This window comes from Lycorma delicatula, chromosome 11, assembly GCF_047948215.1.
Source record: "Lycorma delicatula isolate Av1 chromosome 11, ASM4794821v1, whole genome shotgun sequence".
In the NCBI taxonomy this organism is placed as follows: domain Eukaryota; kingdom Metazoa; phylum Arthropoda; class Insecta; order Hemiptera; family Fulgoridae; genus Lycorma; species Lycorma delicatula.
The window spans coordinates 15855306-15873900 of record NC_134465.1 but is presented as its reverse complement, the minus strand read 5'-3'; the positions used below and the strand labels follow the sequence as shown (position 1 = coordinate 15873900).

At 30.9% G+C, this 18595-nt stretch overlaps 1 protein-coding gene across 1 annotated transcript in view; it reads right to left on the bottom strand.

Annotated features, from left to right (window-relative positions):
- Positions 1–3571: 3571 nt before the first annotated feature.
- LOC142332493 (uncharacterized) overlaps positions 3572–18595 on the bottom strand; it is a 30406-nt gene continuing 15382 nt past the window's right edge. The window contains exon 2 of the mRNA XM_075378944.1: positions 3572–6982. Coding sequence (XP_075235059.1) covers positions 6870–6982 — 113 coding nt within the window. The 3' untranslated portion in view covers positions 3572–6869. The remainder of the gene's footprint in view (positions 6983–18595) is intronic.

Genomic DNA, 18595 nt, shown 5'->3' with positions numbered 1-18595 from the left:
TTTTACAATTTTTTTCACCCGCACCCTTAATTCACCTCCGTACGGGGAGACGTTTGAAAAAATAACGGTGGAATATTGTATTGTCACCCGATCTTAGTACAAAATATCATATCTTAGTGCAAAATTTCATCGATCGGCAATTCAGAAAGTACGTTAAGTTAAGGATGCAAGATTTAAGGACAAACATGAAAAAATAAAACATTGTAAGTTAAGGAAAATTGCAAATTAATTACGTTCCGACAAAATAATCGAAATAAAATTCAAATAGTTTATAGAGAATATGCTAGAATAATAGATTCGCTGGAAGAAAATTAATCGGATCTCTTTTAACGCTATTTATAAAGTTATAATATCGACCGAAATATAATAGTTGAAAGGAAATATTTATCTTTAAAAAATGTATTTATATTTTTTATTAAAGTGTTAAGTTACGTAAAATTATATTTTATTTCCGTAAAATTTTTCTGTTTTCTACAGTTAAACGTTTCACAGCATTCGCTTTTTTAAAAGATACGTGTAAAACATATCCGTGAAAAATGTACTGTTCTTAAAATACGGACCCTAAAAACCAAAAATTTCTGTCCGTATTAAAATAACTAAATTTAAACCGTAACTAAAATATAACACTAAGACAATGTTTACTTTGGTGTATTAATTTTTATCCACGGTTAAACACGGCTTTTTTAAATCCCTTTCAGAAAGAACTCTGTTCGGTCCAAAGAATTCTGTTCGATCTTTTACAAATGTAAATATATGTATGTATGTATGTATGTATGTATGTGTGAGTGTGTGTGTATGTACCTTCGTACGGTAGTACCAGATGGCAAAACCAACAAGTAAACAGGCTATTTAGCGAACTAAACTTCATAATAATCTGCCGATACTAGTATATTTTTACGGTAAATAGATTACGATATTTTATAAGCGGTGTCTATTTTATAATTAATAATGAAATATTCAACAAGCAATATTTATTAGAAGTTTAAGAAAAACTAAATATTGTGCGACATTAATTTGTTATTATCGGGTTGTAGTTACATCGTTCTATTCTGTATAACATGCGCTAAACAATTTTACAAAATTTTAGTATAACACGACGAAAAAGGGCAAAATGTAGTAACCGAAGTAGAGTAAAATCGAACGTATCACTCATTATTGACCGCTGTGCTAAAAATTACTAAATAAATGGCTTACAACATTAAAAACAAATTTAATAACAATACCTGTCGTCTAAGATGCGACAAAAATTCTTTTTTCACAAAAATTTAAAGTATTTGTACTGTTAAAAAACATTTTGATAGAAACTTAATAGAAATAGTAAAAAAACACGGATGCGAAATAATGATTTTTTGCACGATTTCGATTTTACTCGATCGTTTTCTTGCGTGGAATCAAACTAGCTAACTTTTTAAATTACCGTGAGAACATTTTCACATTTTAAAACGTAAAACGAGAAGAGGAAAGTTAAAACGTAAATAAAATATAAGATTTTTATACCGTATTTAAAAATGAGGGTTTTAAGTATATAATTACTCGAAAAAATATTTAATCCGTAAAAAAACACGGAATGATTAAATCTATTTGTAGGAATTTTATTTATTACTAACACGGAAAAAATTTGGTCTAATAAAGAACGGCATAGATTGTTCTTTGGACAAACAGTAACAAAAAATCGCTTACCTGTTGCATCCATGAGTCATCTGAATACACACGAGATAGTTAGGTACGGGGAAAAAAGGTGGGAATCATATACTGCGAAGAGAAGTCGGGTGATGCGGTCAGTGTTACCAATTATACTAACGATGTAAAATTTCCCTATTAATTTATACTTTTTACAATTTTTAATCTACAAAAACAAAATTTATTTACGTAAATATTAATATAATTTGTATGTAAAAATATACCGTTATTTTATATCGATAACTTTGCAAAGAAAAATTTTTTCAGATGTGCCGTAACTAGTGAAAAAAATATAGTACGTAATGGAACGTTTTTCAATAACGCATTATCAATGATGTATAGAAGACATAAACGTTATATCTAAACGTAAAAGAAAAAACTAATAATTAAAACTTACACCGCTTGGCTTTTCTTTCACGAAAAAGTTTTATTTTTTATAAAATACATATATTAACGTGAATTAAAATATTCCATGTATAATAAAACCTTAATTAAAAAAGAAAAACAAAATATTATTCCGATCGACGATTAAAAGAAATATTTAAATACATCGTATGCGATTTAATAATAATGAAAGGGAATAAAGAAGTATATTATTACTATTAAGAAAAGAAATTTAATGCAGTCGATAACTAAAAGCGATAAAAAGGAAAAAACAAAGACTGTACAAAAAACTTTGGTGATTAAGCCGACAAAATATTTTATAACTAAAATGTACTGTACACATAAACAAAATCATAATAATAATAATAATAATGTAACAAAACACTAAATATTTTAGTAACAACAAATAGAAATATTTTTAAAGTATTTACAAACACACATACACGATATCAAGTAGAATGGAGATATCAAAAAGTTAATTATTTTAAGAAAATTTACTATTTGCTTCATATTATACTAATCTGAAATTAACCTAGTATATATATATATATATATATATATATATTTTAATATGCGTAATAAAAACCATGAGATATTAAAGTTAACATAATTTTATTAGCATATTATGAAAAAAAAAAAAAATAATAATTTCAATATTATATATTATTTAAGCCTTTTAGATTAGTATAGTTTTATTTTTTAAATGTCATACAATAAAGGTGCACAATAACCGGTAAGACTTGTCGACAGTGATTTAATTTCACAATCGATCCAGGTTTAAGACAAACGCGACTTCTACATAACTTTAAGAATAAGGCACCAAAAGTTAACAAAATAATTCCCTTATTATTGAAATTTAATTATCTTTAACCGGTCTATGTCTAACAGGTATTTATTTAAGCGACAAAATTTTATTACGGTTCAGCGTGTTAATGTCCTCGACCGCCTAAAAAATCAAATTCGATCGGGAACATAGGTAAAATTGTATATTTGTTTAATCTACTTAGTGTAATGATTTTTTTTTTAAGAATACAAGTATAATTAATTTATTTAATGCCAAGAAGTATTTCTAATATCCATTAAAGTTGCAAACGAAGAACCGTAGAGATTAATCTGCATAATTATTATGTAAATTGTTAAGAAATCGATTGAAATATATAACGAGAATGCTAAAAGACAAATTAAGTTTACCGAAGTACATTTTTTGTTCGTCAATTGTTATCGATTTAATCAAAATGTATTTGAAGACGACAGAATATATTTTTTTCTGGTGAAGCACAAAACGTCATGTAAATCTGTTTTTTTAATAGGTACATATGTTTGTGCTATTATTATCGATACGGGTGAACCGAATTTCATAAAACAACGAAACCTGATACGGCAAATTTAAAAAAATCCTGTCGAATAAAAAAAATTATATTATCTACATAGACACACGCATAAAATATCTTTTATAATAAAACTATGATAATTTATAATTTAACTTACGTATTAATATTTATTTAAAACTTGTTTAGCAAATTTCTATTTTTAATACGATGAGAAGAACTATTAAACTATTGCGATTAAAAACTTCTTTTCTTAATTTTACCGTAATTTTTAATTACGAAAAAAATAAAAATATTATGAGATGTAAACGTTATCGCGTTCACATAACATTTTAAATACGATTGTAAGAAAAAAAATATGATTTCGAATACGTACAAACGTGTATGTGTGTGAACAGAGAGAAAAAACGAGTCGTTTATTAATTAAAATATAAATAAAAAAGCGAAAGGCTTAAGGGAAGAAAGAAAAATAAAAACCTTACGTCATTATTATTTACATTGACGTCACACGATGACGTTATTAAAAACATGTAGACACCCGCATAGAAAAGGATTCGTCTAGACTTATCACGATTTGGTTTTTTCCTCCCGAGGCAAGAACGTATCGAAATAAATCTATTTTAAAATAATAATCTTACACCGGCAGAATACACACTACGACCGTACGAGATACGGAAGTTTTCACGTACATCGTAAAACCGTAAAAGATTGAATTTCATTTTTAAAGGTGTAGACGGTCAAAAATTACATAATACAAAAAAAGAAAAGATTTTTAAACATTCGTATACGATTAGTATCGTATTTTAAAATTACAAAACGACTAAGTTTTGAAATATTATACGAATTTTTTAACACTTATGAAATTATACGGTAGATAATTTACGCTTAATACCCAAACGCGTTATATATATTCGGTGGTGTTGTTAAAAGCTTAAAAATTCCGTTCAAAAAATATCTCACCCTATATGCCCTAGTAGCAAAGCAAGTATAAAGATGAACTTTTTTTTATTAAATTATCCTTTTCTGGTTAAAATATATATAAAAATATTACTTTGAAAAAGTCGATAATCGGAAAATTGAGATTTTTACAACGGTTTATTATATTTGATATATATATAGTTAGTTTTCTTCAGTTTTTTATTTTATTATTTTTTATTTCAATTAGCTTCAAACTCAATGAAAATGATACAAGGCATTCGGAAAAACAGTAAAGCAGTTTTTAAAAAATTATTATTAAAATATTAAAAAAAAAATTACACCTCATGTTACTCGATAAAATTATGCAGGATTCCCCCAGAATTTTGAAATTGATTTTCCCTGACTTTTTTAGAATTTTCCCCTACTCTAAAATAACACCGACATATAAATGACGTCTAACGATATTAATTCGAACAACGTTCGGTATAGCTCATAACTGAATCGTTAATTTCATAAACCATACGGATATTCATGCGGAAGCGGGGTTCTTAAGTAAACGATTCGATTATGATTTTTCACTTGGAAATCTAAAATCCAGTGATGTTTTCCGATATCATCGATACCATTTAAAATTAATTTAAATATTAGAAAAAAATTTTAGAAAGTGTATGTTTGGAGTGTCGCTTTATATGGAAGTGAAACTTGGACGATCGGAGTATCTGAGAAGAAAAGATTAGAAGCTTTTAAAATGCGGTGCTATAGGAGAATGTTAAAAATCAGACGGGTGGATAAAGTGACAAATGAAGAGGTATTGCGGCAAATAGATGAAGAAAGAAGCGTTTGGAAAAATATAGTTAAAAGAAGAGACAGACTTATAGGCCACATACTAAGGCATCCTGGAATAGTCGCTTTAATATTGGAAGGACAGGTAGAAGGGAAAAATTGTGTAGGCAGGCCACGTTTGGAATATGTAAACCAAATTGTTACGGATGTAGGATGTAAAGGGTATACTGAAATGAAACGACTAGCACTAGATAGGGAATCTTGGAGAGCTGCATCAAACCAGTGACATGACTGAAGACAAAAAAAAAATCATCGATACAAAATTAATCTCTACGTAATACGGAAAAATTATTTTAATTTTATTCAAAAATGTAATCGAGATGGAGAATACAGGAGTCTTAAAAGATTTATCGGTAAAAATGTTTTTAAATACTCAACTCGACAATTACTAGAAAACTTCGAGTAAATTATTAGCATTCGTCTTGCAGATTTTTAGATACGTATTTTAAATTTGCAGCCGCGCTTAAAAACCATGAATCCGATCGATTTTATTTAAATGGGATCTGTACATTTCAAACTAGAATCGGATGTATAATATACAAATAGAGTTTCTACGAAATTTTCTTAGTTTTTTCTGACGACTTAAGCCTCTTCAGCGAAGAAAAAGCATAAGTAGCCGTTATCTTTTAGCGATTTTTTTGTTCGCACAAAGTTTTCAAGGTTTCCCTGACGTTTTACAAATTTCAATAATTTTCCTGACTTACGGTGATTTTTCAAAACCTTCCTTCCTGAAAAGGCCCAGTGGATGCCTGTTAGTTTAACGGTTTAGGTTATCGTAATAGAAATCGTATTTAATAATAAAAAGTTTGACGTACATATTATAGCATTCGATATCCGACAATCGGTAATATAAAATAAAATTTAGCATAGGCATTGTAAGTAGAGAAAGTAACAACGGGAAGAATTAGCGATGAAACAAAAAAATCTTTACTTACGAGTTACGGCTGTAAAAGATTTAGCCCGAACGTTAGCATCAAACCGCCTTAAATATGGGTAGAACACATTTTTAAAGACTTTTTGTGTGTAATATACGGCTGTTATTTTTACAGCGAATGACAAATAATAAATGGCTAAACATTTTGAAATACATAAATAACATCGATACAGCAGAAAAATAAAAGATTAAAAAAGTGTTAATAGAAAAAATAGTTTAAAAAAAAGATTCTGTTAAGAAAAAATTATATAATTAATCATATTATTACATTTTTAATTAAAAAAAATACATCATATAAACAATACGTGATAAATAAATTCAATTAATAAGTCTTATGTGAGATCCAAAGTTACAAATACTAAAGTTTATTTGAAGTCCGTAACTAATATTATTTTAATATCTGAAACAGCGTCTTGAATAAAGATCGGTGGAATCGAGAGGAAAATACTCCTACGGACCACTTCATCGGCTAACGGTGCGGGCAACGATAAGATGTCCACAGATTCAAATAATTAAGACGCTATTGTTATCAGGCTGCATACGATTAACTTCAATTAATATACACATGTACTCGTATATATTCTTTTTACATTGTTTGTTGAAAATAATCACAAAAAACATATAAAATTATTATTATTCAAAAACAGCTTATTGATTTTCATACAGACTAGATCTTAAAAATATTGCAAGTAGCACTATCATCGTGCGACCGGCAATCTAACCGATCGATAATACTCGAGTATAACAATTATCTTGATTTATTTTCTTGATTTTCTTCTGTTTTAGCTTCGATGATTTTTCAAAATTATACAGGACGACGTATCTAGATGTAAAGAGGTTTTCTTTCTGGACCAAGTTTCCGTTGACGACGAACGCCGATTAATTTTCCAAAAATCTACAAAAAAAGAAGAAAAAACATAATTAATTTATTATTTTTATTTTGTGGAAGACATAAGCACATTTTAATATATCTATTCAAATTGCGATTCCAACAGATTTCATTATCTATTCTATTTTTATTCTGGTATATCTTGTAAATTCCTTCTAACATTATCAACCGCGAATAAAGACCAAAAGAACACTCGGGAGTCTTTTCGTAACAATAAATTCGGATAGACTTTATCATAGTCTTCCCAAATCGACTGATTTTGGAAGTCGAGAGTTCCAGCGTTTACGTCCTAGTCAAGGCAGTTACTTTTATACGGATTTGAATTTACTTTTACTTTTATACACCGGTATCCGCGATCTAGTGATCGCGGATACCGGTTTTCTTTGGCGGTCGGGTTTCAATTAACCGCACATCTCTGGAACGGTCGAACAGAGACCGTACAAGACTACACTTCATTTACACTCGTACATATCATCCTATGAAATGAAAATACGAGGGATATCTCTAAAGTAAAGACAGCTGGAAAATTTGTCTCCTTAGGGTCAGTAAACCTGTGTCGTTCACGACCGCGCTACTAATGTACACACTGCATTGTTGTCTGTAACACGTTGCGTTGTCGTATCTGTAATTACGTTTTAGTTATTACGTTATAAAATGAATCGGGAAATCGATGTTTCCACCGACTGTGAAATACGTTGTCGTTCGTTTTTTTAAATCGCTACTATATTAAGTCGGCTGAAATTCACAAAATCTTACGGCTAACGGTTTTTGAGTTATGCGAGATACACACGTAAGTACGTACAGACGTCATACCGAAACTACTCAAAATGGATTCAGGGATGGTCAAAACGGATATTTCCGTTGAAATCTGAAAACCGAAATTTTTTACCATCGCAATACTTCCTTTACTTCGTACAAGGAAGTAAAAAGAAAGAAAAAATAATACTTTCTATTAACGCCTTCTGCATTAATTTTTTCGTACAAATTTTACTCGAAACTGATGTTTTCTCTCGATTACAAGTCCACGCTAAGGTTTTTTCATTCGTAAATCGGGTACACCGATCTATTCCTATATTAACGGTAAAATATACGTAACGATTTGAAGGAATAAAAAATATTTAATTTAAAAATAATCGATCGAACGACCGGTGATTTCGGCTACTCACCCGGAAAGTTCTAAGTTTGAATTTCGATCGGGTTTGGAATTTTTTGTACGCTAAAAATATTTTATATCTTGTTTGTCGAACATTATTTTCGCTTCTAATTTAAATCACCGATAACGAATTAAATATTTCATAATTTTTTAACAGGATATCATTTAAATTTACGAAAGTTACGTATTAGGTCTATCTTACATTTTTAAATTTAAACTAACGGCGTAAATATTTATCTATATATATTTTTTTTATTGAAATTTACATGCTAGTACATCTGGCGCCTTTCGAAGACACGATTAATTTACAAGACCTGATTATTATTAACTGTGTTTGAAGGTGACGGATGTTATAACTCCCTACTGTACCTATCACCCCTCTTTAATGTAATACCCAACACGTTCAATGAAAATTAAATGTCTAACCGTTTGTTATATAATATATATATATATATATATATATATATGTGTGTACATAAAAAACTATCCTTAGTCTAGTTCGACCGTTAAACGTCAGTCAAAATTACAACGGTGACGTCATAACTGATAATATATATGTAATTATATAAAGAACACCATTCGATATAACACATGCGGGTACATTTAAATCACTATCGAATGACGTAAACCTTATATTAATAATAATATTGTTTTCCGTTAAACGTGCTAATGTAGATAAATGAATCGATAGAGAACGTCAATTAAAACTAAATACGAGATTAAATTAAGTTTACGTAATGAATATTTTTTAAGGTTGAAAAACAGCCAAAATATCCATAAAATAACTTCTTAAAAAAACCTCGTCCTTCATGGCGGAGCGTTTGGATCTAGTCTTTCATCCGTGAAAGTCGCGATCGAATCCCGGTCAGGCCGAAAGAAAAATGTTGAGGACCGATCCCGCGATCGAACGACCAGGAAAAATTAGAATTTATTATATTAACGAAGGAAAGACGGCAAAAATAAAATTTTGCGGTGTTATAAGTTATTAACTGTTATATCGAAACGAAACGCAGTGAAATAGCCGTGCACAACCGTCGATATGCGACGGAAGGTAATTGAAATACTGACAAGCACCCTAAATTGTTAATTATTTTATTTAAAATCATTTTCCATGCGGGTTTTAACGATAGAAGACCTTAATTATATTACAGTTGTTCTCGTTAAAATAAATTAAAAACGGTCATGAATCCGCTTTTAATCTGAGGTTTTTTGCTAGTACGCGTAGCGCCGACCGATTGTTCTCGATAGAAATCAGTACATATAAAACCGATCCCGTAACGAATTACGATCCATTTTACATAACCTTTATTAAACGAATTTAATTTTCTTTCGTTTTTAATTAAATTTATGAAACTGACCGCGTAAAAAATTTATAACCCATTGAAAATTATCATTCTGTTACCAGGTTAAACCGTAAATAAATCTTATTCCGATTTAATTTAAAACGTTAGGTAATGTCTGTACTGTAGATTACGTAATAGTTTAGTTATTATGACGATATGTATTTATACAAATACAAGTAAAAAAACAAAACAGTTTAGGGGGGCATAAAGAACAGTGTGTAGTTAGATATAAACAGATAGAAAACGTTGACAAACGACAACTAATGAGGGCAAATAGCATGTAAATGACGCGAACAAAATGACCTTGTCGTTGTGAATAAATGTCCTTCGATGACGCGGAGAGAACCGAGTTAAAAATGTAGAGGGGGAAAATCTCTCTAGCTGTGACCTCGAAACGAACGCTTTGCTTCGTCTGCACAGCTATAATAGTATAGATAGATAGACGGATTGCGGGTAACAGGGAGAGAGGGGAGCGCGCTTAGCGACAGATAAAAAAGCGGGAAAAATACTTAGAACGAATTAATATGAATATAGAACTACGAAAAATAAAAGAAAAAAAATGTTTTTATATAAAACGAAAAATAAAGAAAACGACCCCAACGATAAAAACAATTCTGGGAAATTCCGAAAAAGGATGTTGCGTCGATATATTAATATTCATTTATATTCGCTTCTCGCGAATTATCGGTTACATTATAGGTGATATTTCCAGAATAGTTTTACGACGGACAGATACTCATCGAACAGGGATTTTACAATAAAACAATTTATAATTCAATTGTAGTGCCGCACGCCGTATAAAATTAGTAATCGACGAAGAAAAATTTAACTCTCTTTTACGGCGAATCTTTAGTTTCGGCAGCAAATTCAATTTTACTTAGTATAAGCTGAAAAAAAGGAAACTCTCTGATAAGTAATACGATTCACCGATTCCGGGTAAAAATATCTCCGGGGATAGCGGTCGCAATATACGCTCGACGTGGAAGAGAACCTAGAGAGAGCCTATCCTTTTATACATTTTTCCCTTTTTCGATTTTACTGGTCCAAATAAGACCTCACGAGGGTTTCTGGAAACAGGTTGGTACATAGAACAAGCGCGTATTCGATTCGATTCGTCACGGTGAAAAGATGAATTCTCCAGTCGTTAAAGCGATATTATATACAACGCATCGTTTTTTATTGCAGAAAGGAGTACATTAATATATCGTCTTATACCGTCTATTCCAGATTTGTTTTCTTTGAGAGTAATTAGGTCAAGCTACATAAATACATTCCTTGCAGAAATCTATAATGAATATATCGTTTCTAGGGCTGCATATCGCGGGTGACATGCAACGGGAAATCGCTACCTGTAATTTTTTCGAGTTAATAATACAGTGAACCGACTGAAGGATTCTTGTTTCTGACGCATAGAGTCACAATAAATGAAACAGAAAGCCCTCATCCAGGTTAAGCGGCCTAAAATAGAATACTGAACTTTTAAATACGACATTTTCAAATAGAAACGTAAAAATAAAACGTTATCCTATTACAAATAAGACCAAAATAAAGGACAAAAGGAAAGAGAAGCGATGAGATCGAGAAAAGGATGAATTTTAATTAAAATATTATTTATATTTATCGGCTCTAAATTCTAGAAAATATGTTTCCTTTAAAAATTGAATTCGGTAGACTTCGAAACTTCCAAACTAATCTAAACAAGCGGTCGCTCTTTACAACCTCTTGAATTAGATTGTATGTTTAATATTAATACTTGATAGTCGAGTGAGGTTGACTTAACGCTTACGTATCTCGAAGTCGGTTCAATAATTAAAAAAATAAATTATGGAGTGTCGAAAAGCTTGCTGTTATTTGCGAGGGATCGATCGTTTCGCTTCGTATTATTTTTTTCAAAATCAGAAATTTAAATTACAAATTGTACGTTACATCTTACATTCAACATGTTCATACTTCTTTGTATATAGAAATTATTCCATCCACCGATCGAACAAAGAATATTTTAAATCTATGTTTTAAAACAGGTGCAGTTTATAAAAAAAGTACATATTTCGGAATCTGTATTTTACGATAATTCTTGTTATGAAAACGACAAGTACAACCGTAAGTGAAATCTCAATAATAAAAATTCAGCGGCAATACACCCACCGTTCAAATAAATACACTAATAACTAATTTTAAGAGAAAAATTTCAAACTAGCTTCTGATATATGTTGTAGTAAAATTACACTCGTTATAACTGCCAATTTCATCGTTATAAGAATAAAATCTTGTTTGTTACAAATAACTTATTAATTTATATGTAATACCGATAAATAAAATTCCTGGTATAAATAAATTTTCAAAGAGCGTATACTGCACGCTAATTATTATTTTTTTTAAAACCGATAAAAATAAAACAAAACACAACGAATGTAACTTATCAAATAAAATAAAAGTAGAATTACAAGGAAAATTAGGAACGCATCGTAATAAATAATTATAATAGGGTACTAAGAACTTCTAAATGAACAAAACAAAGGATGCGATCGAATTCAAAATAATTGAAAAAAAAAATACCGATAAAAAATATGTTTGTAGGACTATTATTTATTTTATAAAGTAGGAAAAAAACAAAAGCTACTTCATAGAAAAAGAACAAAAGCATTTACGCCGCCTTATCGCTTAGATACAGTTAATTAAATTTACACAATAAAACTGGATTTAAAAAAAGTATTATTATTTTGTAGAATATAAAGACAGAAACATCAGAATTATATCTAAGTATTATGTTGCATATCATAAGTAAAAATAAAAAAAGTTTTTTAATTATTTTAACGTATTTATTTTTTTACCGAAATTAATTTCGCGATAAACGGTAGAACTTAATATCATCTGGATACAGACCCATCTATATAATGATCGCAATAAATAAATAAAAATGTAGTTCGGAAGAACGAGACGTAATACGACCATCTGTTTTTTTTTTTCTATGTTGTCGATATCGAAGACAAACAGGATAAAGATACTAGGACATAATTATAAAAACTACTGTTTCTATACTTAAGACGTCCGATTCATAGGATATGTCCGCTAAGATCTAAATACGATAGATAGTATGAATGCAATGTTAAGCAGTGTAATAAAAAATGTTGCAAGCGATTTGTCGTGAAATAAAAAAGTCTCTCCCGAAAATATCATAGCGATCCTGAAGGCAACAGAATTCCGGGCCGAGTTTATCAAAAATAAAAACGATATGATTTCCTCTTTCTTCATCGAACGAAATACACTATCGCCAGACATCGAAATTCAATAGGTGGTAATCAGGTCTTCACCGCTTGAAGCGGCTGATGTATAAATCAACTATACTCTGACCGGTACCTTCTGTATCTTATTCGGTTTACATGCGGCACAGCCGCACGAAACGGTAGAACAAATCGTGTGAATGTTACAAGGGATTGGCAAATATAAAGGTCGGAAAGACAGATAAGTGAAAAAAAAGACCGCGAAGGAATCAAACGTTTTTCAAACTCAACAGCCATCGGAATAAGTTAGTATAACGGTTTTTTTAAAATATTTTTTTATATTACGTTCAAAACGTAATTTGAACAAATTAAAATCAAGAATAAATATCGCAAAATTAATCTTCATTTCTTTCCCTTCCCATCGGCTATTTTAATGTTACTCCACGGCGGACCTTAAATCTATCAAATGTCTAGTTTAAAATAACGAGCGTAGTTTTGTAAGGTCTTGGATTGTTGAAGATCTCAAAATGAATACCAAATGAAAAAACAAACAAAAAATTAATTTGGAGCGATCGAAACCTATGCAAAACAAACCGTCTGTACGTTATTCTACTTAGATAATTAAACGAAAAAAAAAATTAAAATTTGAAGGACTGTAATTTATTTTGATAATTTTTAGACTTAAATTAACTAGGCCATGTTTTTATAATTTACCGGTGATTAATGGCCTAGTATTTTCTAGTTGTTACTTCTATTTGTTTTAACAGCTTATCGTATAAAAAAGTAAAAAAAAATTCTTGGAAAGTACTAGTTAGTTTTGGCACGAAGAATGTAACAGACGCTGATTTTTATAGGTATGAATACAAATCACACGAAATAATTTTTAAATACGTAAATATATCTTCAAAGGATAAAAAAAGAAAGGCGCGAAAAAACCGTATAAATATTACATCGTAGTAATATTTATTTTTTCAGACGGTATATTTATGAAGAGAGAAAAAATTTACAACTATAAAAGAATTTGTTACTATTTTGTTAAGTACCTTGGAATGATGAGAGGGGAAGCGAGGGGAATGAGAAAGAATGAGTGAGAAGGGGGGGGGGAACTAGACCGCGTTAGTCAGCAGGTACGCGGGAGCGTATTCGTTATTACGTCCAGTCGAATTATACACGATAAGAAATAAGCTTACTAATGACAATATTAGGAAACTATGTACTGTTGCGTAATGCGGCTAGTATCTCTTTTTATCATATAGAAGACCGTATTTCCCCTCTCTACGACTAGATGGCCCAGTTAAGCTTCCTTATCATTAAGACAAACGTCCATATGTACGGGTGTAAAGGACGCGGTCACAGTTTATAGTACGAAGAGTGGTAGAGTGGGATGACAACTTTATGGTAGTAAAGCGTGCGAGCGCAATAGTAGGTAATTCCCGCCAAAAATCAAGAAGACAACACTTTTACTACGCAGACGCAAACAACGATTCTATCGTCCGTCTTTTTCTTATACGTTATCTTCGTCTCTTTCTATTACTATTTCTGTCTGTCCCAGTCCTCTCTCTTTTATATGTTGTGTATATACACGGTCGAGTATATCGTGCTATATACAGTTATTCCGCGACGTTGCATCGCCTACTCCGCACCGTACCGCTCCGTCCGTCCTTTCCATCGCCGACCTTCAGCATGTTTATTCCTGCCGTTGCCATAAAAATTTTACCGCCAATATTTTAAGTGCACTTCTATTGGTCAACTCAAATACCGAATGGTTTATAAGAATAAGTGGGGATAAGACTGAACGCGCCAAACTAGATAAGACCTCGTTAAAACAAAAATCAAACTAAAAACAAACTTAAAAGTCACATCGGTTTCTTTATAACTATTAATGTCTTTAAAAAAAACTTATTTAAAATCGTTTTACAAATTCGAGCGAATTAAAAAATAATTGAGATACTTCAGATAAATTTTTCGGAATTTAAAATTATACGAAATTCATAATTTTCCATAACGGAATTCAACGGGTCGTGTCGGTTTTTATTTGGTATTACGCGTTTTAGCAAAAATTATCCGTTTATTTCAATTTTACCTTTTTACTTTACGCGTTGAAAAAAGCTTGATGTTTGTTAAGTGCCAAAATCAAAAGACCGAGGAGATAAATCGATCGCTGTAAAAATCTTTCAGTATTTTCGCAAAAATAAAAAGTATACTATACCGAGTTTACGAAAAATGAAAATTAATAAAGTAGTTTATCTTCATCTTCCGCTTCAACGAATGAAATATACTTTACCCCATCACGCTGAACATCATTATTTTCAGAAAAAACAATTTTGATTTACGGCCTCCAGTACTTCGTATGATTTAAAAAGTACACAATCGTAAGAAAAGATTCAGATAAATAATGTAAACCCACCGGGTTGGTCTAGTGGTTAACGCGTCTTCCGAAATCAGCTGATTTGGAAGTCGAGAGTTACAGCGTTCAAGTCCTAGTAAAGCCGGTTATTTTTACACGGATTTGAATACTAGATCGTGGATACCGGTGTTCTTTGGTGGTTGGGTTTCAATTAACCACACATCTCAGAAATGGTCGAGCTGAGACTGTACAAGACTACACTTCATTTACACTCATACATATATCATCCTCATTCATCCTCTGAAGAATTATCTAAACGGTAGTTACCGGAGGCTAAACAGGAAAAAGAAAGAAGATAAATAATATAAATATTTCTCAGAAATAAACGTTAACACAGTTCATAACACTTTTATTAATCTAAAACTTCTACGCGATCTACAGAACATAAAATAATCAAGTACGAGATGACAGGATGTCGAAAATCTTAATAATTTAGAATAGACTACATAATACAACATATCATGGCGACATGTACTGACATAAACGAAGGTTAAACTAATATTTAATATTGCCAATATACGAGTGACTAAAAGGTTAAACGAAGCCGTGCTGTGAGGTCACCTTATTACAAGACTCATCATCAACTCTTTCAATGTTCACTACTTGTAGATAGACCTAAATAAAAATGTCTTATATAAAAGACCTACTTAATGAATCATTCTAATAGAACAAATCTTTTTGCTGAACTACACACACACACACACACACACACACACACACACACACACACACGAGTGTAGGTTTAAATTACGTTTTTTTATTTAATCTAATAAATTAATCGAAAATTAAAATTCCTTTCCGGCGTTAATTTTTATGTGAAAAACTTGGGATATGAAAACCATTCGGCCTAAAAACTCTTTAAAATTACATTACATTACGTAATAATATGAAGAAAAATCAAGGAAGATAACCGATTTACAGTGAAGAGAGGAAATTTCTCAAATACCAATGAGGAAATATTTTGTTGAAATTACTTTTGTTAAATTGAAGTTCATCGTTAGCTCGGTCTGAGCCGGTTCTTTGTAATTTTGTTAGAAATGGATATAGATAAATTTTCATTATTTATAATGAGAAAGTAAAAAATGTAATACGAAACGACTTTCTGGAACAGTTTAATCTCGATAAACTTTGTGAAAGCAGAATTAAAGAACGATTTAGTAAAATACAAAAGCGTTCGCAAATCGATGAGGGAATGTTCATAAAATATTTTAACCGGTTAATCACGTAAAAATAGTTTAGTTTTGAAGAAAATAATTTAAAAACTGTAAAATAAAATTAAGTAAACGGATATTTAGGCACAAGAAAACCGTGACGGATGTGGACTTGCGAGTGGTTTTATTTAATTACGCGTTTTAATAAAAATTATCCGAGTTTATTTAAATTCTACCTTTTTACTTTACGCGTTGAAAAACACTAGATGTTTGTTAAGTGCCGTAACCAAAATAGCGCGATACACATCGCTCTAAAAAATGACGAAGCAATTTCATAAGAATAACAAGCGATCCAAAGAGTTCACCGATTACATTTAACAGGTGCAACACGTGTGCATCTACTTATGTGTGTATGTGTGCACACACCAATACCAATAAGTATAAAATTCCCACGTTATCTGTAGGGGGTTACTTCCCCTGTAAAACCAACGCAATTAACAAACTGCGACAGCAGAAAGCAGTAAATATTTAAAAATCCTATTCACCGTTAGAAAATTTCACACTAACTTTATGAAGGTTTATATAACAGAATAAAATAAATAAAAATGCCTTTAGGCGCTATCAATGCAATTAAAAAAAAAAAAACTGTAATGCTTCTCTATTCGCGGTTCCAAGAATTCCAAATAAATTTCTTGAAAAAATTACTAAGTTATGAACTGCACATACTGTACAGTACTTGCATTTTATGATACAGCATAACGAACGAAAACTAATCAAAATACTAATCTCAGTCTTACGCCATCAGTCTAGAAGATAAGCCCCCTCAACTACGGAGAAAAAAATCCATAACGAAGAAAAACATAAACAAGCCTTCGTCTGCACGATTAGGCAGGCGCCATTCGCAGCCTTCGATGTGTGGTTTTACGATAAGGAAAGATGAACGACCGAAGAGTTAAGATTTCAAAGAAATCGAAACGTCAGGCGTTCAAGAATTTCTGCAAACAAAAAAGGAAGACGTCACAGAAAAAGAATTTAGAAGAGCCGATAACGAAGCCATCAACTATCCGCGCGAAAGATGATTACGACGAAGTTTCAGTAACACCCGTAAACCTCAAATTTCCGATTGAAATTTTTAATTTAGGTAGACGTTTAAAGTTTCTGAAATCGGTCCTTTTCTAGACAGTTCCATAAATTTTAGACGTCAACTTGACAAGGCGTCGATAGCGTACCGTGCGGTTAAAAAAAAATATAAAAAACATACAAAAACACCGAATATTTTTAGAAGAAAAAAATGGAACATTTCGGTTCTAGATTTTTCTGCGTTTAAAAACAACGTTTTGTTAAAGTTACTTCGGCTAAACGCAATTTCAATACCGCACAATAAAGTCGGATACAAAATTACAATAAGTAAAATATTTATTTAATTTGCATGTATTTCAAGTAAGCGTTTATCACATGTTACAGTTTTTTTTCCTATATGTAACGATCCATTTGTATAAACTATAATTAAACGATATATTAAATTTAGTTTAAAAAAATAAAAACTGTAATTTGAAGTTCTTAAGACGGACCAACGCTTGGATTTTGACAAATTAACATGACAAAATCTTTGACGCGGTATCCGATAATTAATCAAAAGTATCAAGTATCCGAACGAGCATAATGAAACCGGCGCGGAAGAATATTTAACTGAAATTTTATACCGCGATCAAAATTTGAACTTTGTACCTTCTAACGTAAACACCACGGATGTACGGGAAATTTTATTAATAATACTTTACGTTGAATAACCGTAACGGTAATGCGACCGGTCATTAACAGCAAAATAGCAAAAGTCAATTCTCAGGAATAACAAGAATCCGATTTCAAATATACGTAAAGTTTTTTTAAGCGAGGTATATAAATCTTAAATAAAACCCGGTACAGAACCGCTATCGACCTGTCTATATCCATATATCAGAAATTATGCGACCTATTCCGATAAAACAAAACTAAAAATATTAACTACTAATGCCGAAATCACTCGACGATCGGTAAATCTTTTTAAAATTTATGTTTCTCGCTTTTCGTCGTAATTAAAGGAAACCGTTTTCAATTGTTACTGTTTCTCTAATCATCGTTGTAGAATTTTATTTGCTTCCTTTCCTACATGCTTGGCGAGATTCGATGTCTCTCGACGCTTGTTCTTTTAAAATAATTTCTGAGGAATTATATAGTCCGGTTTTTATTTCCTCCGTAGAACCGAGTTGTTTGAAATCTTATTTGAACAAATTAAATTTTCTTAAGTTATAACGTTTCTTCTATTATCCAAACTTCATCGGAAAATACCGTCGCTGTAAAATAA